This window comes from Dermochelys coriacea, chromosome 7 (assembly GCF_009764565.3).
Source record: "Dermochelys coriacea isolate rDerCor1 chromosome 7, rDerCor1.pri.v4, whole genome shotgun sequence".
Lineage (NCBI taxonomy): Eukaryota > Metazoa > Chordata > Testudines > Dermochelyidae > Dermochelys > Dermochelys coriacea.
Genome location: NC_050074.1, coordinates 33,476,504 through 33,495,675, shown reverse-complemented (window position 1 = coordinate 33,495,675; position 19,172 = coordinate 33,476,504). Strand labels below are relative to the sequence as shown.

At 59.7% G+C, this 19,172-nt stretch overlaps 1 protein-coding gene across 9 annotated transcripts in view; it reads right to left on the bottom strand.

The window, feature by feature from the left end:
- SIPA1 (signal-induced proliferation-associated 1) overlaps window positions 1-19,172 on the bottom strand; it is a 30,658-nt gene that overhangs the window by 5,974 nt on the left and 5,512 nt on the right. For 4 of the 9 annotated variants that reach the window (XR_006282741.1, XR_006282742.1, XM_038411074.2 and 1 more), the window contains exons 1-11: window positions 12,526-12,626; window positions 11,502-11,562; window positions 6,327-7,709; window positions 5,865-5,992; window positions 5,488-5,676; window positions 4,601-4,775; window positions 3,223-3,326; window positions 2,775-2,932; window positions 1,767-2,349; window positions 1,327-1,601; window positions 452-685 (exon numbers count right to left, since the gene is read on the bottom strand). Coding sequence is in view for 7 of the 9 variants with exons in the window: in XM_038411074.2 (XP_038267002.1) it covers window positions 452-685; window positions 1,327-1,601; window positions 1,767-2,349; window positions 2,775-2,932; window positions 3,223-3,326; window positions 4,601-4,775; window positions 5,488-5,676; window positions 5,865-5,992; window positions 6,327-7,293 (2,813 nt within the window). In the remaining 2 variants the exon portion in view is untranslated. Of the gene's footprint in view, window positions 1-451; window positions 686-1,326; window positions 1,602-1,766; window positions 2,350-2,774; window positions 2,933-3,222; window positions 3,327-4,600; window positions 4,776-5,487; window positions 5,677-5,864; window positions 5,993-6,326; window positions 7,710-9,742; window positions 9,907-11,501; window positions 11,563-12,377; window positions 12,440-12,525; window positions 12,627-19,172 lie in introns of those variants that run through there. The other 5 variants (XM_043518882.1, XM_043518883.1, XM_038411075.2 and 2 more) reach the window with 5 other exon arrangements.

The following is a 19,172-nucleotide window of genomic DNA, read 5'->3' as shown; positions in this document are numbered from 1 at the left end:
AGGGGGGGAGCTGGGTGGGATGAAGGCGGGGGTCCCAGGAGGTGGGGGCACTCACAGTAGGGGGGGAACTGGGTGGGATAGAGGTGGGGGTCCCAGGAGGTGGGGGCACTCACAGTAGGGGGGGAACTGGGTGGGATAGAGGTGGGGGTCCCAGAAGCTGGGGGCACTCACAGTAGGGGGGGAGCTGGGTGGGATGGAGGCGGGGGTCCCAGGAGGTGGGGGCACTCACAGTAGGGGGGGAGCTGGGTGGGATGGAGGCGGGGGTCCCAGGAGGTGGGGGCACTCACAGTAGGGGGGGAGCTGGGTGGGATGGAGGCAGGGGTCTCAGGAGGTGGGGGCACTCACAGTAGTGGGGAGCTGGGTGGGGTGGAGGCGGGGTCCCAGGAGGGGGGGCACTCACAGTAGGGGGGCCGGGGTCGGGTAGAGGCGGGGTCGCGGGGGGGGCACTCACATCAGTTTGGGAGGGGCAGTGCCCTCGCTGTGGCTGCGCAGGAACTCGGTGCGCTCCTCAGCCAGGCTATGGGGGGGTCCATCCTGCAGGGAAAGCGAGCGCAGCAGCTGCAGCGTGCCTGGTCTCAGCTCCCCCTCGGGCCCCGGGTCCCCAGCAGGCCGTGGGGGCTCCCTTGCCGGGGAATGACTGCGCCGCTTCTCCTGCAGGGCCTTCACATAGAGCTCCGAGAAACTCCTGTAAGAGAGAGATGATGGAGCAGCATCCCAGAGTCCCCTGACTCCCACCCCACGGAGTCCCCCCCCCAACCCTGCCCCACAGCAGCCCCCACAGTGATCCCACCCCATTCAGTCCACACTAATCCCTCCATCCTGCCGCACAGCACCCCCAACAGAGCCCTCCTCCCTGTCCCACAGTGTTCGCCACTGCCCCCCATTCTACCCTATCGCACCTTCTACCCTGCCCCACACAGCTCCCTGCCACTGCCACCTACCCTCACTGTCCCCCAACAGTGTCCCTCCCCAAGGATTCCTGCCCCATAGAATCCCCACTCCGCCCTGCCCCCTGCTGGGGACTCTTGCAGCCAATGCTTCTGCATCCTTCCCCACAGCTCCCCACCAACACTCCCATCCTGTGCCTCACAGCAGCTTCTCCTGGAAGCTCCTGCCCCCTCCTGCTAGTGCCCCCTGCTGGGGACCCCCAACCCATATGCCTGAGCATCCCTGCCAGTAACCCATAACCCTGAGTGACTCTGCTGGGAGCTCCTGCCCCACGGCACTCCTTCCTGGGGACCCTCCCCCTCAACACCCCTGGGAACCCATGCCACCCTCAGCACCCCATAGCTCCCCCCCAGCACCCCCAGATGGCGCTGTGCTCACCTGCGGGGCTTGCCATTCTCGTCAGGAGGCACCATGGTGATGGTGACTTTCTTGGCGGTGCGCAGCAGCTCGGTAGTCTGGGCGTGGCTGAGGCTGGGCAGCGCCTGCTCGCACACACGCACCAGCCGGGCGCCAGGATGCAGGCCGGCCTTCTCCGCAAAGGTGAAGCGCTCGACATCGGTGACAAAGCCCTTGCTGTCCACCTGGAAACCCAGCTGGCCCAGCCCGTTCCGCAGCAGGGTGAGCTCCCGTGTCTCGCAGCCCCGCGTCACCAGCTGGGGGGAGAGAGAGCACTGGGGGGGACTGGCTGTGCCCCCTGTAGAGCACCCCTCCCAGCACTCCTGCCCCACTCCCTGCAGCGCCCCCTGTGGCAGAGGCCAAGGCTGGAATAGCCAGAGCTCCCCTGCAGTACCCCCACCTGCCAGTGGCCCAGGCCCTACCTGCAGCCGGTGCACAATGTCCTTGACCTCGTCCCCTTGGCCGTCAGGGAGCCGCACAGAGATGTAGTCCCCGGAGCCGTAGTAGAGGTCCAGGCCGCAGTCCGAGTAGGTCCAGGCCAGCACATCACGGCAGGAGCAGTTGAAGATGACTCGCTTGCCCTTTGCCTCAATGAGCACCAGGAACTCAGCAGAGATGCCGAGCAGGGAGGGCAGCTCGAGGGCAGCCCGGTCTCCGTCCTTTGCCCGCACACTCCACACCAGGGCCCCTGCACTCTGCAGCTCGCAGGCCTTGGCGCCCTTGGCCCGCTCCTTCCTCTTGGCGCCCAGGGAGAGCAGGGGCAGGCGGGAGGAGGAGGCCTCCAGGCTGGTGGTGGTAGTATGGCTGCACGCTAGGTCCTGCAGGTACTCCTGGCGCGTGCGGGTAGCCATGGCATGGAATTTGCCTGACCGCTCAGCTGCATTCTCTGCATTGATGGCCTTGGCCAGCAAGAAGTCCCGGAAGGCGGGTGTCCGGGGGAAGTGGTGTCCAGCTGGGATGGGCGGTCCAAAGAGTGGGATGTCTTTGGTGCGGCTCACTGCCACACTGAGGGGAGAGATGGGAGTCAGGGCATGGGGCAGCTGGGGGCAGCCATGGGCTCAGCCAGCGACAGGGATGATGGCATGGCAAGGAGGAAGGCACGGAGGGAAAGACCTTGGCATATGCACCACCCTGTAGTTGGCACACTCCGCACACGCTTCCCCTCTCCACTGTAGGTGGCACATTCAGAGCACACTACCCCCTTTCCCTGTAGGCAACACACTCAGCACTTGCTCCCCACATCTCCTGTAGGTGGCATGCTCAGCACACGCTTCTCCCTTCCCTGATGGCACACTCAGCGCACACTCCCGGCACACACTCCCCCATCTCCTGTAGGTGGTGTGCTTGGCGCATGCTCCACTCCTCCCCTGCAGGTGACACACTCAGTGCACGGTCTGCTCTTCCCTGTTGGCAGAGTGCTCATCCCTCACCTGTAGGTGGTGCGCTCGGTGCAGGGTTCATGCGCGCGCACTATGATGAAGACGTGCTGGAAGTGTGAGCGGATGGTGCGGGGCGTGAAGGGCTGTGCACCTGGCTCCTGGAAGATGATTGTGACAATGTCGTTGCCAATGTGACGCTTCCGTAGCAACTACAACCAGAGAGATGGTGTTAATGCAGCGATGGGGAAGGTCAGGATCTGAGCTAGGCATGGGATGGGGATGGAAAGCAGGATGGGAACCCCCCCGTTTCCAGGTCAGCCACCCCTGCCCCCCTTTCCTGAGCTGCCTGGACTCTCCACCATGCTCTGGTGCCCCCCAGATTCTCTTCCTGCACCCTCTGGATTCCTCCTTCCCAGAAATCCTTCCCTCTGGACCCCTGGTGAACCCCAGCATCCCATCCTCTGTGCTAGCCCCATCCCAGTGCCCTGCCCCCCGTCACCTGCTGGCGGTTGTTGGGCGTGTAGGGAAGCATGGTGGAGACGTGGAACATGATCTCATAGTCCTGGTACATGGTGTACAGCGAGTGGGTGCCCGTGGAGTCAGCTGGGGGAGACACAGGATGGGAGATGTCAGTGGGATGGGGAAGTGGGGGTGTTATTGGGGCAGTGAAAAACAGGGGCTCAGCAGGGGGTAGCTGGGAAAGCCCTTGACTGGGTCCACTGGAGAATGCAGTCCCCTCCTTCAGAGCCTCCCCACCCCCTGCTGCCAATGTGTCCCCCTGCCCTGGGGTGAGGGTGGGACTTTTTAAGACCAGGCTCCCCACCTCATGGGGTGGGCTGGGGGCTGGCAGAAGGCAGACTGCTATGACAGCTCCCCAATGTATCTACTGGTACCAAATGGCAGGGGGCAGCTGCCAATGCAGTCCAGCCCCCTTGCAGCCCTCAGCCCTCTTGGCCCCTTTCCCAGTAGCCCAACCCCACCCCGGTTCCCCTCCCCCAAAGTTTGGCCTTGCATAGTGCCCACCCAGTATTTCCTTGCTCCTCCCCCTAGATTGCCCTCTTTCCTGGGTTTACCCTCCCTTCCACAGAGTTTAAAGCTTGAGGGGACAATTGTGCTCTCCTAATCTGATTTCTGGCCACTGGACCACCCCCAAACAATTCCTGGTTGAACTAGAGTGGATTGGTTAGAATAACAGCTGTGGAGACTGGAAAATGTCCAAGGGTGGAGAATCCACCACAGCCCTGGGGAAGCTGTAACAGCAGTTACTGACTCCCACTGTTAACAGATTATGCCTTAGTTCCAGTCCGAATGGGTCTAGCTTCAACTTCCAGCCACAGGGTTGTGTTCGACCTTTCTCAGCTGGACTGAAGAGCCTCCCTTACCCCAGCTCTGTTCCCTGTGTAGGTGTTTAGGGACGGTGACCAAGTTCTCTTTGATAAACTGAGATTGAGGAGATTGAGGTCCTGGAGTCTCTCACTGTAAGGAGGTTTTCCAACCCCTCAAACATTCGTGGGGCTCTTCTCTGACCCCTCTCCAATTTATCCACATTCTTTGTGATGCTGATGAGCAGGCTCCCACACTGAACATAGTTCTCCAGCTGTGGGCGCAGCGCTGCCAGATATAGGAATAACAGAACCTCCCCACTTCGAGAGATTCCCCTGTTTATCCGTCCAAGGATCATGTTAGCCCTTTGGCTGCAGTGTGGCACTGGGAGCTCCTGTTCAGCAGGTTATCCCCCCAACTCCCCGCCCCAGTCCTTTTCAGAGTCGTTGCTTCCTGGGAGAGTTCCCAATGCTGCGAGCATGGCCAGCCTTCTTTGGGGCCCTACATGTATCTGTTTACAGTTACTACCCCCGGTGCCCTCTCCCCACACTCACTCTTGGTGTCAAGCTGGGCACGGTACTTGGTGAAGCCACGCAGCTGGACGTGCTGGCCCAGCAGCTCCAGGAACTCCTGGAAGTGGGGGCCAGCCCCCTCGTTGTTGTACATCTCCTCCTCAGAGCCCTGCCCTGCCCGGCAGTACAGAACTCCCACCTTGCGCTGGAAACTCACCTGGGGAGGGCCATGGGGAGGGGAACATGGGACCAAACTGGTCACACACTCAAACTGCCCCAGTTCAACCACCCAACACAGCAACCCCCAATGGGACCCCTGACTCAACCCCCCAAAATACCCCAACCTCACAACGCAGCAACTCCTTATTGGATCCATAACTCAATCCCCCAAAATACCCCAACCCCCCACCACAGCAACCCCTGATGGGACCCCTATCTCAACCCCTCAAACTGCCCCAACCTCCCAACACAGCAACCCCCAATGGGACCCCTAACTCAACTCCCCAAAATACCCCAACCTCCCCAACACAGCAACCCCTGACGGGACCCCTATCTCAACTCTTCAAAATGCCCCAATCTCACCACCAATGTAGCATCCCTGATAGGATCATTGATCCAACCCCACAAACTGCCCAGACCTCTCAACACAGTGACTCCTGATGGGCTCCCCTGAGCTGACCCACTCAAAGTGCTCAAGCCCCCCGACCCAAGCCCCTGACAGAAGACCTTGATCCAACTCCCCCAAAACAACCCTTCAGGACCCCCCATTCCTAAACCACCCTGATCATACTCTTCCTGAACTTCCACTCCCACAGAGCCTGGCTTCCCTTCTTGCCCCTGGCTCCCTCACCACCCCTACCATGGTACCCCCCCATAGTGGGCAGGCCCATGGCAGAATCCCTGTGGCACTCCGTCACTCACATACTCACCCCCTGCTCGTCCAGCTTGAGCAGTATCTCGGGCACCTTGGGTGAGTTGGATGCCAGGCGCAGCCTCTGCAGGTTCAGATCAGGCAACACATGCTCCAGCAGCTTCTTGGGGGACAGCCCGCGGGCAGTGGGGGGACGGGCGGTGGGGGGCAGTGCCTCCTCCAGCACTGAGCCACGCAGGGTCCGCAGCTGTGGGGAGGAGAAGCCGTGGGGGGTGGGGAGAAGGTCAGGGAATTTTTGTACCCCGCATCGCCTCCTGACTAGGACTCCCCCCACAGCACCCTCTCTCCAGGGCAGTGCCCTACCCACAGTGTCCTGCTCCCCCTGGGAGTGCCGCTGTGCTGCAAGCTCTCCCCAGGCTCCCTGGTAGTGCCCACCTCGCTGGTGCGCAGGATGAGGCGGTAGCTGTACTGCAGGCTGGCACCCTCCTTCTCCTTCTCTTCGCGCCGCAGCGACACGGCCACCGCTCCCAGGCGCTCATCCACCCCAAAGAAGTTCTGGTGTTCTGTGCCAGGGGATGGGTGTTTGTTAGAGATGGGCATCGCCAGGACTGCCCCCAAACCTCTCACACATTTTCTGACCCCCCCGAATGCCAGTCCCATGGACCCTCACTTTCACCTCCCTCTTCCTGAGTGCCAGCCTCCTGCCCCCCCAGCTTTTGCCCCCCCAGGGCCATTCTCCTGCTGCCAGCTCACCCTTGCATAGCAGCACTCATAGCAGCTGGCCCCTTGTCCCCACCTCCATGCTCCCTATGTCCTGTGCCCCTTGCTCCTTCTTCTCCATGCCCTGTACCCCCATGCACTCTGCCCACTGTGTCCTACTTCCCTGCCCTGGCTCACCCTTGCCATAGAAGTATTTGCGGTAGTAGCTGGCGCCCAGGTCGGCGTACTCAATGCAGTGGGTGGCCCGGCTGCCTCTGGTGGGGTAACTCTCCCGTGGCTCCTCCAGCACAGACACGGCCGCATTGGGCAGCTGCCCGGCGCCCTCTCCTGTTTCCTGGCGCCGGCCCAGCCCCCTCTCCTCCTCGCCCCCAATCTCATTGCGGAAGTGGGGGCAACTGAGCACCAGAGGACCATCCTTGCCGTCACCTGGGTCAGGCTCCTCAGGGACAGGGGTGGGGGCAGGCCCTGTTGAGGCGGCTGAGGCCCCTGTGGTGATGTTACGCACCCGGCGCCCGGCACTGCCCTGGCACCAGGCTGCCTCACCTGGATCAAAGAGGATGCTTTGCACGTCATAGTGGGCCAGCTGGCGCACCCAGACCTGTTGGGGGAACTTGGGGGGCTCTTCCCCCCTGTCCTGCTCTGACACGGCAGCCCCAGCCCCCTGGCCGTCCCCGTCGCACATCTCATTTCCGGGAAGCCCCAACAGCAACAGGGGGTCGCAGAAGCGCCGAGCGGCTGGGCTGCCCGCCCGTGGCTCCTCATGGCTGTGGGCGCGGGTGCGGGGGGGGCCTGAGCCTTTCTCGATGGAGCTCAGGCTGCCATAGTCCCGGTGCAGCCCACAATCCCCACCCCCCACCAGTGACGAGGAGGCAGGTGCCCCATCCCCAGGCACCCCCTCCCCAAGAATCACGTCACTGTTGCTGCGGTGCATGATGTGGCTGGCAGGCCTTAAGGTCAGGCCAGGGGGGTTGCCATGTCCCCTGGGGAGCCCCTGGGTCACCTCACTCCAGGGGGGTCGCAGGAGGGGGGCCGGGAGCCCCTTGGCATCAAAGAAGATGGAGGCCAGAGGGGACCGGGTGGAGTGGCGCCGGATCTTGCGGATGAAGAGGTCATCTGACTGCATGGCCCTCCCCCTCACCAACATGCCCCCCCCCAGAAAATAGGAATCAGACGGCCTGGCGGACGGAGAGGTGTGGCTGCTGATCACATGCACACAAGCTTGGGGGAGCGAGAGTCAAGGAAGCAATCCACTTGGCTGGGAAGGACAACTACGTGCTCTACCCTTTGCCAGTCAGCTTTTTCCTTTATGGCCACTGGCCATCAGTGGGCGTGGCCCGCCATCCCATTGGATAAAAGCGTCATGGGGAGCCGCTGTGGAGGCGCTGCTGTGCTGGAAGGCGTCAAATCCAGCCATGGGGTGTGGCCGGCCAGCGTGCCATGCTGGGGGTTAAGGGCTGGTCCTGGTGCAGCCCGGGTTCTGAGCAGAGCGCTCTGCTCTCAGCTGTTGGTGAAGCAGCCTGCTCAATCCCAGATCCTGGTATGGGGTGGGGAGCCACCTTCCTGCGAAAGGAGTTGAGGGGAGGTCTGAGATGGGGGAGATGAGGAGAGGCCCAGGTTGCAATGCTGGACTCTGTCCCCCCAGCACTGAGGCAGCTTATGCTGGGTCCCATCTCCCCAGCTGCCCGAAAACACCAGGAGCATTTCTGGCAACTGGTTGGACACCGTTCCCCTGATGTGATGGGGGCAGCACTGAAACACACCAGGGGCCAACTTGGGCTGCTTGCCATGGAGATGATGGGGGCAGGGGCTTGAGGAGAGGGTATTTCTACAGCAAATTTCTCTGTCAAGTACTGAGCCATTCCCCCTCTGATATCAGGATACTTTCCTTCTAATACTGGGGTACTTTTCTGGGCCGTTTATCTACCTAGTACCCAGAGTACATTTCCACTCTGAAACCCCTGTGCTTCCCTCTCTAACATGTAGGCACTTTCCTGAGCAGGTTCAATAATGTCTAGGTCACATTTTCTCTCTACTACCTGGGTCCTGTTCTGGGACACTGATCTGTCATCCTCACTCAGTGGGAATCCCTTCTGTGCCCTCTCCCCTCTGACCCCTGGGGATGCCCCCGAGAGCAGACTGGGCCCAATGGAGCACTGATGTCAGGCAGCTTTGCCCTATCACAGGGGACACAGGGCTATTGCTGCATACCCAAGGTGGTCTGGGGAAGAGAGGGCAGGTGCATTCTGGGAGGCTGATGTGACTGTTGAGTGGGCAGGTGCATTCTGGGACATTGACTTGACCACTGTGGTGGGGAGGTGCATTCTGGGAGGTTGATGTGACTGGGGGAGGCACGTGCATTCTAGGAGGTTGATGTGACCATTATGGGTGGAAAGGTGCATTATGAAAGTGAACGATGGGGAGGCAGGTGCATTCTGGGATGCTGATGTGACTGTTGAGTGGGCAGGTGCATTCTGGGACATTGACTTGACCACTGTGGTGGGGAGGTGCATTCTGGGAGGTTGATGTGACTGGGGGAGGCACGTGCATTCTAGGAGGTTGATGTGACCATTATGGGTGGAAAGGTGCATTATGAAAGTGAACGATGGGGAGGCAGGTGCATTCTGGGATGCTGATGTGACTGGTGGGTGGGGGCATACTGCATTAGCAACCGCTGCAGACAGGACAGGGCTCTGTGGTCAGGGCTGCAGGAAATCTCCCTGTACGCTCCCCTCTAGCTGCAGCTTCCTGCCCTCGCTCAGATGGGGTGGCTGTGTGTGTGTGTGAGAACGTCTCGGCGCTGACTGGGGGGATCAGGGACAAGCAGCTGCCTGACACAGGTACACTCTGTGACACATGATGGCTGAGGCAAAACCACCCAGATACTGGCCTGATAGCAGGGGGCACTGGCCCCAATTTGGGCCCAGAACTAGGGCTTGGCTAGCTTGGTTTGGGAGAGAGACAGGGCCAACAGGGCCCTCACATGGAGCTGCCAACGGAAAGAGCCAAAAAACAGGAACTTGCACAAGTACCTGTTTTTGTAGCAGCTTCCTCCTGCAGGGGGTGGGGGGACACTGAGGACAAAGGGTTGAGGTGCCCAGCCTGGAGGCAATGCCCTCCCAGGGGCAGAAACAGAGTTGCTGCCCTGACCCCAGCTGAAGTGACACAGCCCTACACACACCTGCCCCCTGCACCACCCCCAACTCCCTGCACCCACCCAGTGCCCCCCCCAGTCACATTTCTGCTTTCTCTGAAGTTGCTGAGCCCTGCAGAGTGGAATCTGTCAGGGAGAGGTCAGACCGTGGGGTGGGGGAGGGAGGGGAAGGAGACCAGCTGGGGGCAGGGGGAAGGTCAAAAGGACAAATAATCACCCTGCACCCCAGAACTGAACTTGCCCCCCAGCTAGTTGTGATCCTGCCAACCTGGAACTGACTCCCCCAAACCTGTCCCTCCCACACTGACTCCCCACAACTACTGGGGTTCCAAACATCTGCAGAACAGCCCATGTCCTGGCTCCGCCATTCCCAGTCCCTCCTTGATCCCGGGTTCCCCAGGACTCTGGGGGCGGGGAGCTGACTGCTTCGCCAGTGACATACCAGGCTGGGGAGAGGTTCAGGGAGCGGCAAGAATATAAGAGAGAGACTGAGAAGGGGGGCAGCAGATCAGCCTCTGCCACGGTTCTGTTGGTGTCCCTCATTCGCGACCCGCAGAGCGCTGGTATCTCCCCTCCCAAGCTCTGTTGGTGCCCCTCACTGCCAACCTGCAGCCCAGACAATGCCAAAGTTAAGACCCATCAAGCTCATTTTGCTGGTGATCTGATCTATATTGAAACTGAAGCGCCCAGACATTCTTCGGGGACGGGGGGAGGGAACGTGCGTCAATGGCCCGGACTTCCCCATTTGTGGTTGGCCTTATAAGTGTCAGATGAACCACTGAGCTCCCCCTCCCCCTCTCAATACGCTAGAGCCACATCTGTGAAGTGAGGACGCATGGGGGAAGTGGGTGTCTGAAGGGATGCTCATGGTGGGGGGAGGTGCTGGCTCAGAGGCCCCAGCTCCTATATACCCCTTGTGCGGTCCCCAAATCAGTGAAGACAGCAGGGAGAAGCCCACTCCCCCCATCATAGAATATCAGCATTGGAAGGGACCTCAGGAGGTCATCTAGTTCAACCCCCTGCTCAAAGCAGGACCAACTCTCAATTTTTGCCCCAGATCCATAAATGGCCCCCTCAAGGATTGAACTCACAACCCTGGGTTTAGCAGGTCAATGCTCAAACCACTGAGCTAGCCTTCTCTCCATCCCCCATTCCCCAATACTCTCTTCCTCTTCACCCCTGCCCCCCAGGGCTCCCTTCCAAACACACAGCCCCCTACCATGTATGGTCCCCATGTCATGGGGGCAGAGAGGAAAACATGATCCCCAGGGCCTGTTCAGCCCCACTCCCGAGGCCTTTCTGCTAGCCAGGGGCCGGGCCCTGTGTGGGAGGTGTCCTATTCTACTAGGGATGACTGGTCTAAGACCCAGCAACCTCATCTCACAAACAGGAATGCTGTTCACTATGAACCTGGGGCTAGATCAGAGCTGGCGTCCCCTAGAGGGGAAAGGCCTCATGTCCCCATTCCCTGCCCCCTGAGCTGGCCCATCCCCTGCCCTGGGGCTGGATCAGAGCCAGCGCCCCCAGAGGGAAAGGCCCCATCTCCTAGTCTCTGATGCAGATGAGCTTGTTAACCTAAACAAACAAGGAGTCCGGTAGCACCTTAAAGACTGACACGTTTATTTAGGCATAAGCTTTCGTGGGTAAAAAATAAACCTGTTAGTCTTTTAAGGTGCCACCAGACTCCTCATTGTTTTTGTGGATAGAGACTAACATGGCTACCCCTCTGATACTTGTTAACCTAGTTGCTTGCTGGAGCATTAACAAAGGACTCATCTGGCGCAGCCCCTCCTCCCCCCACCCAGCAGCTCCTTCGTGCCCCATCATTGTGCTGGGGCAACCACCAAGCCCCACCTCACCCTGGACACACACACACCATTTACCCTTCCCGCCAGTTTGGAGGTCAGACTTGGGACGAACCAATTTTTTTTTCCAGAGAGTGGGGTGGAATTCCTGGGTCTATATTGGGGAAGCTTGGCAGGGAAAGGGTTAATGGGGGCTGAATGCCTGGGGGAGGGAGAGGTGGGGTTGCTTGGTGTCTATTGGGGACCAAATGTGGGGCTGGTGACAGCAATGCCTGGTTGCTGAACCAGCCCCCTTCGGGCTCCCATATCGCCCCATAGCACAGTACCCTCCGCCCCACACACAGACGGGTGATGTGTCTCGACCCCCATCCCCACACATGGGAAAGAGCAACTCACCCAGCTCTCCGGACCGGGGGATGAGGGAACGGATGTCTCAGCCCACGGGTGTCACAGGGACCTGGAGAAACAGAGAGTAAGAAATCAGTATTTCCTCAGGGGAAGGGGGATCCCTCGCCCAGTGCTGAGATGCAGCCACCTCTGGGGTGGGGCACAGGGGCTCTTTGTACAGAGCTCCCTTGCGGGGTGATGAGAATCAGCTGCGTATGGGGCCTTGTTTAACAGCTGCACATTGACAGTTCCGAAGGATTTAGGACAGGAAGTGAAAGAGAATCCTGCATCCTACTGTATCAGCAGAGGGGGAATCAGGAAGGTGTGGAGCTTCAGCTTGCTGGGACCCTTTCCTGGACAACAGCATTCACTCCCTCTGTCTGGGGGGATGGGGAGGCTTGGGGACAGTGGTGGGCCTGGGGCTGGGGTGTCTGTGCAGGTGGAAGATGCTCCCATAACCCCCCCCCTCTGTTTTGGATGTGGGGGGAAGGGACATGGGGGGCAGGGGATCCCATGCTCAGGCAGGGGGTTGAGGGTGCTCAGTTTCAGGGTGTGATTTCAGGTCTCAGGAAGCAGGAAACACAAAATTCATCTGGTTAGACTGAGGAGATGGGGGCAGGGAGGGGGACAGATTCATGGCCGCAGCCGCACAGCCATGACACAGGGACTCGGCCAGAGCTCTGCTGGGACCTGTTGCCTGAGGTGCCTGTCGCACTTATTTTGCCCTGGGAAAACACCCCCTCCTTGGGCCTCCCCCAGGGGGGATGGTTGGATACGCAGACCCACCCCCCACCTCCCGCCATGCTGCTGTTGACTGTTTCTTCCCACCGGCTGGGCCCCAGCCCACCACAAGATCCCCGGTCAGCCTAAGCTGGCCCCCCTCACCTGCCCCCCAGACCGGCTTCATTGCTCCAGCGTGAGGGACTCCCCAACAACCTCCACCCCCATCAGCCTGGGAGCTTCCCACATCAGCCCCCTGGTACCCCCCTCATGATTCTCCAGCCCCCTCCAAGCCAGGCGAAGGGCTCAGTACCTGGGGGGTTGGTAATTCGGGGTCCAGACGCGCTGGGCGGCGCGGACGCTCTGACTCGCTTCCTGCTGTGCAGGAAGTGATGGCGCAACCAGGAGCCTGAGCCACCCCCCCCACCCCCCCAACATCCTCAGGAAAGAGCCAGGCCCTGAGTGTGACCTGCAGACTCCCCACCCCCAAACTGGTGAGCAGCTTCCTGGCCACGCAGCTAGGCCTAACCACGCCACCCCCCCGCCACTCTGCCAGTGCCCCGCAATCCCGATCCACAGCCCCCTGCTATCCCAGCTCTGGGTTCCTCCACAACTCTGCCAGTGCCCCTCACTCCCAGCCCACATACCCCTGCTAGCCCAGCCCTGGGCCCCCCAGCCCAGCCCTGGGCTTCCTGCTTCACACAGTCCGGCCCAGAACCCAACCAACTGGTCTTTGGCTCTTTCCCCTGCCAGTTCAGAGTGGAAACCACAAATCGGTGCCTCATGCCCACAGGGAGATAAGGGGTGGGGCTGGGGCTGTGGATCAGGAATACCGGCACAGTGGGGGAGGGGAAAGGGAGCCCAGTGCTGGAATAGTAGGGGGTGTGGGTCAGGACTGAGGGGCACCAGCAGAGCTCTCTGAATATTGGGGGATCCCTATTACTGGTACCAGGACGTGCTGAGTCAGCCCCCAACGCTGCCCCAGTGACTCTGCAGCTGGTGCCCTCCCCTGGTCCAAGTGAGCTTAGGCAAGCAGATGCCCTTGCCTGGCCATGAATTGATTCCCTGCCCCCACAGGGTAGTGGGGGCGGATGCTATTTGGGCTGCGTCACCCCGAGGCTGCTGCCCTCAAAGGGGCCTTTCAGGGACATGCGGGGGGGGGGAATGGGGGACATTGGCAGCCATTTAACAGAATGATAACCCGTGTATGAGGGACGCTGCGCACTCACCAGGGTGCTCCCCTGCCCCAGTACCCCGAGATCCACGGCCTAGAGGGTTCCACTGCCTGAGGGGCTCCAGTGTGGCTGCAGTGTCAGGGGAACCCTGCCTACCACAACCATCCCCCCTCCTAGGCCTTCACTCCCCCCTGCAGCCGGCATCTGGCCCATCTTCCAGCTAGAGGGGGTGGAATTCAACCCGCTTTGGGCCCAAGGACAATGAAGCCTCTTTAGATATGCCCCCCCTTTCCCCTCCTCTCTTCACTGCCTAGTTTATCAGTGCCTAGGCCCCATGTCTCCCTTCTTTCCCTACAGCTTCCCCTCACCCGCCACTGCGCTTCAGGCCCAACCCAGAGCTGGGATAGAACCCAGGAGTCCTGGCTCTCAGCGCTCGTGCTCTAACCCATTAGACCCCTCTTCCCTCCCATCTCAGAGCTGGAATAGAACCCAGGAGTCCTGGCTCCCAGCCCTCCTGCTCTAACCACTAAACACCTCCTGCCTATTATAATTAATTATTTGGATTATAAATTCACCACCAAGTTACTCCTTTGAGCAATTGCATCAGCTTAATGCTCTGGCTACCACCTGGGTATGTTTGTCTATCTGCTCTGCCTGGGGTGCACTGAAGGGCACTGGCAGAGCTGGAGGTGGAGGGGGGGCAGGGCTGGGATGGCGGGTAGGCTGCAGATCAGGACTGAGAGGCACTGGCAGAGCTAGGAGTGGAGGGGCTATAGCTGGCATGGCGAGGAGTTGTGGGTTGGGATTGAGGGGCACCGGCAGAGCTGGGGGCTGGGGGGTGGGCAGGGCTAGGATCGCGAGGGGCCTGTGGGTCAGACTGAGGTGCACTGGCAGAGCTGGCAGTGGAGGGAGGCAGGGCTGACATGACGGGGAGCTGTGGATCAGAAGACTGAGGGGCAGCAGCAGAGCTGGGAGTAGAGGGGGCCAAGACTGGCATGGCGGGGAGCTGTGGTTCAGAAGACTGAGGGGCACCGGAAGAGCTGGGGAGGGAGGGGGCCAGGGCTCAGGTGGCGGGGGGTTGCGAGTCAGGACTGAGGGTCACTGGCAGAACTAGGGGGCTGTGTTTCTATTCAGATTTGCGTAACAGTAGGATATTGAGTCTCCAACTGCATCTAAAATCCCCACTGTTCCCCCCTCGCCCCCCAGTTCTCCCCCACTCACAGCCCCAGCATCCCTGAGGGATTTGCCGGTCACTCAGAACAAAGGGGGAGGGGTGTTGGCAGGTGGATCAGAGCTGGACAGGTGTCCCAGGGCCTGGATCCCTGGTGCGGAGGGGGTGGGGAGTGGGCGCGGAAGTGTGAATCCCAGTAGTAGTGTCCCCCCTTCAGCTTCCTCCCTTCCCCTCAACCACCTCTGGTTCTGCAAAGCTGGCCTGATGTTACTCAGAACAACCTGCCCCCCCATGACAATGCATTGAGCCCTGCCCCTCCATTAATACTCCCTCATCAGTTCCCATTTCTCTATTACAAGTTTATTTCCTTCATTCTTTTATAAGCTCCCTTGTGACCCACCCCTCCCTGCTTAATTATATTCCACACTATAATTATCCCATCAGCTCCCTCCCATCTCCTCGATCTGGGCAATTGGGATTGGCAGGGGGAGACACTGGGGCCCCCTGTTTAAAAGTCCATCCCCCAGGGATTCCATCCCCAGCCCTGCCCTACTCTGCCAATGCCCATCTAGCCTGCCCTCTGCTCCACAGAGAGTAGGCTGGAGGGGGCTATGTGAGTGTGGGCCATGCAGGAGTGGTGGGATGGTGGGGGGGTTGCAGCGGTAGGGGTGTTGGGTTGTCTTACTGTGCCATGGGCCAAGGGTGTTGCGTTGAGATAGTGGGGTGCATGGGAAATGTGCTGGGAGGGGGTGGCACTGGGCCGGGTCTGAGCTATGTTGCATTTTGTGGGTGTGCTGTGGTGGGAGATGTCCACTGTGCAGTGTGCAAGTGGGGCTGTGGTGTGTATATCAGGCCATAGGAGGCACTGGGTGAGGGGGTTGTGTTGTGCTGTGTTGTGTATATAGGCTTATGCTAGGCACTAAGTAAGGGGGTTATGTTGTGCTGTGTTGTGTTGTGTGTATCGGATTGCACCAGGCATCCAGTGAAGTGGTTGTGTTGTATTGCGTATATCAGATTTCACCGAGCATCAAGTGTGGGAGTTGTGTTATGCATATGGGGTCACGCTGGGCCCGGAGTAAGGGGGTTGTGTTGTGTGTACTGCGTTATGTGTTGTGCTTTGAATTTTTTGGCTGGAGTTCTCCGCTGATAACGGCCGTTCTTTGAATGTGAAATGTTTTGCGGGAACTTGCCAATTACGACAAAATTTTATATGGGGAAAAAAACGAATGGTTTTGACTGCGCTGGTTCAATGAAGGAAAAATGGCCGGTTTTGACTTTTATTGTTTTGGTTCATTTCCTTTGGACTTTTATGTCTTATGAAAATACTAAATCTACTAGCTATAAATATCAAAATATTAGCACTGCTAGGACATTTGTCATATTAAAATAGATGTAGATATTTAATATTGTAATATATGCATGGTGATATACAATACTGGAGACACTATCTTACAATCTTAATTCCAATATTATTATTATATATATAAATAGCTCATCTCCTCTAGAACGTATTGGATTTACTATTTCAGTACGCTGGACAAGTCAAAATGAAATGGACCAAATTGAGAAAATCAAAATGGCGTAACTTTTTAATCAAATCCAAGCAGAGCTGAGGCCCTAAATCACCGTTTCAGGACGTTTGTTTTGCCCAAAATTCCAGCTTTTTGGTTCCGATTTGGAAAGAAAAACAAAATTCAGAATGTCGAATTGCCCATTGCTTGTGGTTCCCAAACAGCTGTGGCTGGGTGCTGGGTGAGGGGGTTGTGTTGTGGATTGTGCATGGGGTGCTGTGTGTGCTGAGCATGGTGCCAGACGGGTTGTATTGTGTCGGTGCTGTGCGGGGAGAGGAGGGCTGCATTGCGTTGGGGCAGGGGGGTTATTGTTTTGGGGGGTGGAGTTGTGTGGGCATTTGGTGAAGGGGAGCTGTGTCGCGATGGGGGTTGTGTTGTGTGGGCATAGGGGGAAAGGGTCTGTGTTGTGTTGGAGTTGGGGGGCTGTGTTGTGTGGGCATTGGGGCATGGGCAGTGTTGGATCAAGGGCTGTATTGTGTGGGCATTGGGGGAGAGGCAGTGTTGTGTGGGTGCTGGGTTAGGGGTGGTGTTGTGTTAGGGGGGTGTTGTGTTGGCATTGTGGAATAGGGTGGCATTGTGTTGGGGGGTTGTGTTATATGGACACTGGGGAAGGAGTGGCATTGTGGTGGGGGTTATGTTGTATGGGTGTCAGGGAAATTTTAAAATATTAATAAAAGAGTTTTTAAAAGATGAGAAATGAGCCCCTCTGCCCTCTTCCAACCCTCCAAGCTCCAGCCCTCCCACCCTCAGCCCCTCCTGCCCCATGGCTCTCCCCAACTCCTGCCCTTTAGTTATCCCATTCTTTTATAAATAGACCCATATGATGCCCGGCTGGGTACTCTCTCCTCAGTGAAAGCAAACCCGGGATAAATGGGTGGCCGTCCCCCGTAAATCCTTCCATTACCCCTGTGGGAGCAAATCCCCCCAACCCAGAGGCACCAACATCCCCCACACACTGGGGGTCTGCCCTTCACCTGCAAAGTGGAAACCTAGTGTCTTTTAAGGGTGGGTGTGTGCACTGGGGGGCACTGGGAAGGACAGCTGCAGAGAGGGGCACTGCATTGGGTAGGGCTACAGGAGAGATGGATGGCTGGGGGAGCAGGGGGTGCAGGGTGCTGGGAAGGGGATGGGTGGGGGAGTAGGGGGATGAATGGGATGGGTGAGGATGCTATGTGGGGTGAGGGGGATGGATGGGATGGGCAGGGGGCGCTGTGTAGGATGGGGGGATGGGGAAATGATGGGCGCTGGGTGCAAGGGGATAGCTGGGATGGGTGAGAGCGCTTTATGAAGTGAGGGGGATGGCAGTGGTGATTGGGGGTGCTGTGTGTGATTAGGGAGATGAATGGGTGGAGGGCACTGTGTGAGGTGAGGGGGATGGGGGAGCAGAGGGATGCATGGGATGGGCAGGGGTGCTGTGTGGGGTGAGCAGGATGGGGTGGGGAATGGGAGCACGGGGTGGGGTTCAGGGGGATGGATAGGATGTGCTGAGGGGGTGAGGAGTGGGGCCACTGGTTAGGATGGGCCAGGGCGCTGGGTGGGGTTTGGAGCAGGGGCACTGGATGGGATGGGCAGGGGCACTGTGTGGGGGGGTGGGGATAAGGGGATGGGGGCGCTGGGATGGGTGGAGGGGAGCGGGGAGAGGGGAGCTGTGTGGGGATAAGGGGATGGGGGACGCTGGGATGGGCGGGGGGAGGGGAGAGCTGTGTGGGGATAAGAGGAGGGGGCTCTGGGATGGGCAGGGGGAGTGGGGAGCTGTGTGGGGGTAATAGGATGGGGGGGCGCTGGGATGGGTGGGGGGGATGCTGTGTGGGGATAAGAGGAGGGGGGAGCTGGGATGGGCGGGGGGAAGGGGGAGCTGTGTGGGGATAAGAGGAGGGGGCGCTGGGATGGGTGGGGAGAGTGGGGAGCTGTGTGGGGATAAGAGGATGGAGGGCGCTGGGATGGGTGGGGGGGAGGGAGGAGCTGTGTGGGGATAAGAGGATGGGGGGCGCTGGGATGGGTGAGTGGGAGGGGGGAGCTGTGTGGGGATAAGAGGATGGAGGGCGCTGGGATGGGTGGGGGGGAGGGAGGAGTTGTGTCGGGATAAGAGGATGGGGGGCGCTGGGATGGGCGAGTGGGAGGGGGGAGCTGTGTGGGGATTAGAGAAGGGGGGCACTGGGATGGGCAGGGGGAGTGAGGAGGGGGGAGCTGTGTGGGGATAATAGGACAGGGGAGCGCTGGGTTGGGTGCGGGAGAGCGAGGAGTTGTGTGAGGATAAGAGGATGGGGAGGGCTGGGATGGGCGGGGGAGAGCAGGGAGGGGGGAGCTATGTGGGGATAAGAGAATGGGGGGTGCTGAGATGGGCGGTGGGGAGCGGGGAGCTGTGGGGGTAAGAGGAGGGGGGCTGCTTGGATAGGCGGGGAGGGGGGAGCGGTGGGGGTAAGAGGAGGGGGTGCAGGGATGGGGGGAGCGGGGAGCTGTAGGGGTAAGAGGAGGGAGATACTGGGATGGGGAGCTGTAGGGGGTAAGAGGAGGGGGTGCAGGGATGGGGGAGGGGGAGCTGTGGGGGTAAGAGGAGGGGGTGCAGGGATGGGGGGAGCGGGGAGCTGTGGGGGTAAGAGGAGGGGGATGCTGGGATGGGGAGCGGTGGGGGTAAGAGGATGGGGTGCAGGGATGGGGGAGCGGGGAGCTGTAGGGGTAAGAGGAGGGGGTGCAGGGATGGGGGAGCGGGGAGCTGTGGGGGGTAAGAGGAGGGGGTGCAGGGATGGGGGAGCGGGGAGCTGTGGGGGTAAGAGGAGGGGGATGCTGGGATGGGGAGCGGTGGGGGTAAGAGGATGGGGTGCAGGGATGGGGGAGCGGGGAGCTGTAGGGGTAAGAGGAGGGGGTGCAGGGATGGGGGAGCGGGGAGCTGTGGGGGGTAAGAGGAGGGGGTGCAGGGATGGGGGAGCGGGGAGCTGTGGGGGTAAGAGGAGGGGGATGCTGGGATGGGGAGCCATGGGAGTAAGAGGAGGGGGTGCAGGGATGGGGGGAGGGGGATGCTGGGATGCGGAGGGGGAGCTGTGGG